Source organism: Electrona antarctica, assembly GCF_951216825.1.
Source record: "Electrona antarctica genome assembly, chromosome: 17".
NCBI lineage: Eukaryota > Metazoa > Chordata > Actinopteri > Myctophiformes > Myctophidae > Electrona > Electrona antarctica.
Window position 1 is genome coordinate 23,929,287 of NC_136798.1, and position 7,500 is coordinate 23,936,786.

A 7,500-nucleotide genomic window follows, 5' to 3' on the forward strand; every position below is an offset into this window, starting at 1 on the left:
AGCTCTAAGGATCTAAAACTGGAGTCTGACTCAAATCATGGTTGGAATGATTATGTTGCTTTTGTTTCACAGTTAATGTATGGGGTCTGGTTTTGATTATAATGTTTAATTCCTTGTATTTGATTATTTTCTTTAGATTAGTGTTATTCTATAGACAAGCCTAGATGATGTGATATCACATACCCTGAAGAAGGCATTTTGTTGCCGAAACGTTGGTCATCTTTAAAATAAAACGTTTTTTGCATCGTGACTACGAGCTGTGCGGCCTCTCCTTCCCTTTATTCAAGTTTATCTCCCGTGGTCAGCACCTCCCCACTATTGGTGTGCGCTACCTCTTTATTTGAAATGAAATAAGCATAACATAACACTTGCGGTGTAATACATGCTTCTCACCGAGAGGCCTCTATTCTGTGCCAAGTGCCGTCGTGGATGGTGAGGTGGGGGTATTCAACCCTGCCGACGCCGGAACCAACGTCCCACAGGAAACTCACCTTCCCCTTACGCATCTCCAACGCTAGGAAATCAACCTGAGTGAAACACACACGCACGCGCACGCACACGCACACGCACACACACACACACACACACACACACACACACACACACACACACAGTCCGTTAAAACACTGGTTATCATATAACAAGAACCCCATGAATTTGGCCACGGACCGTCGGACCCCCATTAGGAAATGTTTTGTGCCAGGGATCCTCATAGAAGATTTGTATTGTTAGTTGACATTTTGGAAATAGCTCACATTGTGTCTCTTGTAGATCGTCTGTTTTCAGATAGCTGATGTATATACTGTAGGTTTTTAAGTGGTTAAACTGATTTAGATGCTATATTAAGTATTAGCACATTTTGCGGGGGAACCCCTGAAACTCCCTCAAGGACAGCAGGGAGCGCTATAGCGGGGGCCATTTGGACTCAATGAAATAAAAAAGATAAAACATGGCCCCCTTACGCATTAGAATGACAATACCAGTCAGCAGAACCAAGGACGGGTGTCTAACATAGATAAAATGGAGTTTGAACGTACAATGGGTTTGTTGTATAGGAAGGGGGCGTGTCTGGTAAGATGAATATCAAATATCTACAGTAAATGCTGAATTCAACTTAAAAATTGTCTGGGTTGCTCACAAAAGCCAGAGTAGATGTTAAAATGAATGTTTGCAAGTGAAATATCCCTTAAAGCCATTTCACAATAGCCTATGGCTATAGGCTATGGCTATTTGGGGGTCTTTGGCACGGAAAAGTTTGAAAAATAAAACTTCAGCAAACATTCATGGTTCCAGGTTCACTTGAGCGAAGCATTTTGCATTCCATTTGAATGTCTTACAGTGGCGAGTAAGATCAAGCATCATTCAGTAAGAGACAGTTTCATTTATTTCATTCAAGGAAATGACAAAACTTTGTGTGTGATGTTGGTGTGTTTTTTCCTACAAAATGATGCATGTATGAGTGTGGAAAAAATGTGTAAGCCCAACTGGAACATAATTGTCGTAATTTGGATGCTATCTCTAACGGTGCACACACACGCGCGAGCACACACACACACACACACACACACACACACACACACACACACACACACACACACACACACACACACACACACACACACACACACACACACAACACACTGAACTCTTTCGTGGTAATGGAGATCATTCATTAGCAAAGATCACAGATCAGAGGACAGCATCATTATTATTCAGGCCCTAGAGATACTTTAAAGGCACGCACGCACGCACGCACGCACACACGCACGCACGCACGCACGCACGCACGCACGCACGCACGCACGCACGCACGCACGCACGCACGCACGCACGCACGCACGCACGCAGCACGCACGCACGCACGCACGCATGCACGCACGCATCATTATTATTATTATTATTATTTACTTTACATTATACACTATTAGGCTGTATTAGACAGACACACACACACACACACACACACACACACACACACACACACACACACACACACACACACACACACACACACACACACACACACACACACACACACACACACACACGTATGAAAACACCCAGTCAAATGGAGCATAACAGTGATTTCTCAGGGGAAATCAGAAGAAAGCAGAGAGCAACATAAACTTGCTGTTAATTGCCGCTGTTTGCTAGGACATGCACGCCTGACGAGCTGATACACGCACGCACACACGCACGCACACACACACGCACAGTGTTGTCAGTGCTACAGTTGGCTTGTTAAAGTGGTTTAGATATATTCCGTTTTGTTTGATCAATTGTAATTGCTGTATGTGTGTGTGTGTGTGTGTGTGTGTGTGTGTGTGTGTGTGTGTGTGTGTGTGTGTGTGTGTGTGTGTGTGTGTGTGTGTATTAATTATCTTCGCCTCACAGAAAACATTCTGGTTGCCTATTTATTGTAGTTCAATACTGGAATCCTACATAATACAGTACTGCGTGTGTGTGTGTGTGTGTGTGTGTGTGTGTGTGTGTGTGTGTGTGTGTGTGTGTGTGTGTGTGTGTGGGTGTGTGTGTGTGTGTGTGTGTGTGTGTGTGTGTGTGCGTGCATAGAGTACGTGCGTGTGTGCACAGTTTGGAAGCCAAACATTTAAAGTATGATAAATGCTACACAGTGTGCAGCGTGCTCAACATCATAATAAATAAGATTAATCTTCTAATATAAAACGCTGGTGAAATAAAGCACAATAAAACAAAGTGTTGGACCTGTTTCCTGATCTGTCAGCAATTACCACTGGTGTAAAGCAACTAAGTATTTTTACTTTAGTGGAGTATTTCCAATTTCTTAGTTTCTTCACTAAGTTACTAGTTACTTTGTAGATTTAGATTTATTATTACAAAACATACATTAACCACTTCAGCCCTATATACATTTTGGCCATTTCAAAATAGCTGATCTACTATACTGTATATAGATCAATGCGATGCATTGTGAGCTTGTAGTATTTGCAGTGACAGTGTACACACCACTAGCGTCACTGACAAGCAAACTTATGAACTACAGACTGGCAGCCAAGTAGCCTAGCATCCTACTAGCCTATATGTAGGCAGCAAGATGGCGCCCAAATAAACCAAAAACCAAAATCCTTCCCCCTATACATTCAAAAGATTTTATACATTTGAAAACGTGTGAAAGGGGACATTCTGCATAATGAGTACTTTTTCTTTTGTACTTTAAGTGCATTTTGAATTCCGGACTTATACTTGTAACAGAGTATTTCTACATTGCAGTATTGATATTTTTACTTAATTAAAATGTGAGTACTGCACCACTGGTAATAACCCCCCAGCGACCCACAGCCATGGATACAAGAACTTGGGCCAGGTTGAGAACTGAAACCGTAGTTACAACGTTGCTTGGCTAACAGCCGAGCCCTCAGTGTAAGTTGAAAGCTTCAAACCGTAACTCCTGCCTGGTTTTCGAATTCCGCATGAGATAGCCTTCCAAATGTCTAACCGCTTTGGCAAAAGGCGATTCCCACTTGGCCAGGGTGAGAAATTGACTGCAAAATCCTGAAAATTGCTGCTACTGTATTTGTTTCAAAAGCTTTATACCAAGCTACTATTTGTCTAACAGCAAATTTACATTTTTGTGGTTATGTACATGCTGGGTCGCAAGACAAATTTCAGTGTGAACTGACAATAAAGTACTATATCATATCATATCATTTTTCTAAGTTGCAATGTGACATACAGTAGCTCTGTAAAATGCTACTGCGTGTGTGCATCTACAGTTTGAAACCGTATTGTGCATGCTAGTGCGCCTGCTCCAACGTTGGAGCCAATCCAGGAGGTAGAGGTACTTCATGCGCTTGTGAGCAACTTTCATTGAAATTAATAGTTGGGGGTGGGGCAGTACGCTCTCTAGATATATCATAACTCTATGCAATAAGCATGTGATTAGTGTCTATATACGCACGTATTTAGCAGATCCCAGGTAGAACAGCAGGTTGTCAGCCGTGGTAGTTTTAACATGGAGGACGATAGTGTTGTAACGACCCTTCCTGATGTCAGGACGGTAGCTACGGAGACAGTCACCACCCGATGACACCGACACTTTGATCTGAGAGAGAGAGAGAGAGAGAGAGAGAGAGAGAGAGAGAGAGAGAGAGAGAGGGAGAGAGAGATTGATTGATTGATTGATTGATTGAAGTATTTATTAACAGTTTGCATAATTACAGTACATTTCAAGCACAATTCAATACAAAAACTGTGGACGACACCATAAAGCATTTTCGAATTGCAGCTGTCCATAGGTGCCCTTTGAGAGAGTGGATTACGTACATACTGTAGTCCAACTTTACATTATAGAAAGATGATGACTATAAAGTCAAATATAACACTATTGAGGTGAGCATCCACATGAACACTAATGTTCAGTAAACATGTTGAATGTGAATGATGTGTTGAACGTGGTGACATCCGGTACATTTGGATGGATTTTGATCGGCTGTCTGCGTTTCTATCTTTCATCAAATCTCTCTGAAAGTGACCTTCTAGTTGTGGTGTGATGAGCCATACACTTAAGTTATAACACATTTTAAAACAAATTTACAGTCATCATTACAGTTACATATCTTGTTCTTTGTGTAGACAGACCTTTGCCCTTTCTTTTATGTGCTCTTGACTAATTGACAGTGCAACCTGTGTACTGTACTGTACTGTACTGTACTTGTTAATGATGTGGAAATGGTGTTTGGAGTTCATCTTACCGAATTAGCTTGTTTCCTAGCTTGGTTGATCAGTTCCTTGATCTGGGAGATGTTGCGCCTCAAGTTGTCCTGCAGCTGTTTGATTGGCTGCAGCTTCTCCAACAGCCTATCAGCTTCATCCTCCAGATCCTTGACCTTTGCTCCAGCTGCATGAACTGTGGCGAGACAGAACACAGGTAGAATGCACGTACAGCACAGGTACAGTATAGGTCTGTTTGTTACTACATAGCAAAACCCGGAGTGTTCATACGGTGTAACTCCTGTCTGTCTGTCTGTCTGTCTGTCTGTCTGTCTGTCTGTCTGTCTGTCTGTCTGTCTGTCTGTCTGTCTGTCTGTCTGTCTGTCTGTCTGTCTGTCTGTCTGTCTGTCTGTCTGTATGTCTGTCTGTCTGTCTGTCTCAGAGACGTGCTGGCCATTGGGAAATTCGGGACAACCCGAACGGCCGGTCCAGTCTGTCTGTCTGTCTGTCTGTCTGTCTGTCTAGACTTAGTAAACTGGACCTGGCTCTGTACTTGGACCACTCGTGTACACCAAATGTATTCGCCAAAAATTGCTGATCTACAGCTGACTGTGTGCATCTCAACACAGCACATTTGGGTTTTAGATGGGCTATTTTTGGCTAATGTTCATCCCAGAATATGGATGATGGGGTCCATGTGGCTAAAGAAGCCGACTTTCGCCACTGAATGTAACGTGAAAAAAAAAATAATAATACAAAAAAGCACAATTCTTTATATCCCTTATTTTGCAAAAGGCAACGAAATCCTCTGAATTCTTCAAAAAGAAATACATCATTGCAAACAGAAAAAAGAAAAACCCACACACATTTTTTACACAGTCAGAGTTGAATTTAAACTCAGGATTTTGCAGTGTAGACTACTGATTGCTGCTGAGAGTGAAAAGAAGCCAAATCACCACAATAGTAGCAGCAGAGAAAGCTCTAAAGTGGAGAAGATGGGACAGAAAAATGGAAGCAGAGAGCTACTGTGAGCCGAGCCATTAGCTGAGCTGAGCCATTAGCTGAGCCATTAGCGTTAACAGTGGAATGAAGCATTATGCTCCATGCTATGCTATGCTATGCTATGCAGAGCTGTCATGCTGGAGGAATAAAAGCACAATAGAAGCGTCTATGGAAGGTAATGAGAGAACCACTACATACCAGGGCTGGGCAATTAACAGACACTTGTGTCAAAACTCATATATTTAGAACTAATACCAGACTTAACTTGGCTTAATCTCTTAGATTTAAAAAATATATATTGAATTAGTCTGATTAAAGACTTAACCCTGTATAATACTTTGTTGTACAATGGTGAGGTAACCTAGAAAAAGACAACTTACAAAGCTCACAATGCGTTACATCACAAATAATGCATTGTACGGTTGTAGGTCTATTTTCTATAATCGTTTATAATCGTTAATTTATTGTAATCGAGACAAAAGTTTAAATGATGGTGATATTTGTTTGGAATCATATCGCCCAGCCCTACTTCAGACTGAAGTTAAGATGGAAGACTAAAGAGAAGAATTAGCAGTGCACCAATGTCATTTAAATGTGCTTTCAGAACAACTTGTATAGTGATCTGTGATACACGCAGATATTATCTACAACAACACACTGCTATTTGATTTACCTTTCATTGTGTTGGTTTTAAATGGTTTCTCTGCACAAACTGTAAACTATCTTTACAGCTTAGCCTAAATTGCCAAAAAATGGTCATTTGAACATAATTATTATGGTCAAGTTCGCAGTTGAGTTGGTATTGGTGCACCTCTAATGATGAAAATAAATGATAAGGTATATAGAGATAAGTGAAATATACATACTGATTGCTGTAGATTGGGGGGCAAAAATATCAAAACAGAAAGACAGAGACAACATGTCAGATTCTGATTGGTCATTAGTACATAATCGTCACTGGTGGGCAGAAACCGTATCTCTTTTTACGCTATTATATTTTTTTAAATAATGCGTCATCATATGACTGTGTCAAAAATAGCAGATCTAAAAGCTCACAATGATTCGCAATATAAAATGTTGTTACTTATATCTGCTATTCTTGAAACATTTTGACCTTTGAAATTGTTCACCTACAGTGTGACATGCCCAAATGGCACAGTCTGGGGTTATTAAACAAATGAAAAGCATTAACAGCTTGTGACTAAATAACATACAAGGTTTCTGCCTGACAGTGCTGATATGATGTATTTGCTGCATAGTAATATGTACATTATTGCATATATTGCTGATGCTGCTGGCAGATCAAGACTTCATACTTCCAAATTAAAAACTTTGAACACAAATTATTCAACTGAATTGGTTCATTTGGAGCTCAGCTCATTTCAGCTGAATTCATGTAAAGGAAACACAAACATATAAAATGAAGATATGAAGTTTTCACAATCCGCCGTTTGATTAAATGGAGCACAACAATGGTTTTAAACAGCATTATATGGGAGGAATGCTTTTGACTTGGCATATATGACTGGATCAATCAATAACGCAACAATATGTTGAATGATAAGTTGAAGATATAAAATATGTCCTGTTTCACTGATGACATTTATCGCTCCTTAGGGAATGAAGTAAACCAGCGGTTCTAAAACCTGTTTTATTTCAAGGACCCCCATAAGTCTGAGAGTTTACAAAAGGGTGCATTTGTTCCATTTGCACTCTCACGAGTTACACATCTATAAAGGTCCAATTGTTCCATTTGCACTCTCACAAGTTACAGGTCTATAAAGGTCCATTTGGAACCCTCTCCAAGGA

At 40.6% G+C, this 7,500-nt stretch overlaps 1 protein-coding gene across 10 annotated transcripts in view; it reads right to left on the bottom strand.

Annotated features, from left to right (window-relative positions):
• The window catches only part of lama2 (laminin, alpha 2), a gene marked incomplete at its 3' end in the record, with an annotated part of 276,178 nt that overhangs the window by 42,156 nt on the left and 226,522 nt on the right, over positions 1-7,500 (bottom strand). For all 10 annotated transcript variants that reach the window (XM_079525878.1, XM_079525885.1, XM_079525883.1 and 7 more), the window contains 3 exons: positions 4,731-4,885; positions 3,938-4,081; positions 394-527 (listed from right to left, as the gene is read on the bottom strand). In XM_079525878.1, the coding sequence (XP_079382004.1) occupies positions 394-527; positions 3,938-4,081; positions 4,731-4,885 (433 nt within the window). The remainder of the gene's footprint in view (positions 1-393; positions 528-3,937; positions 4,082-4,730; positions 4,886-7,500) is intronic.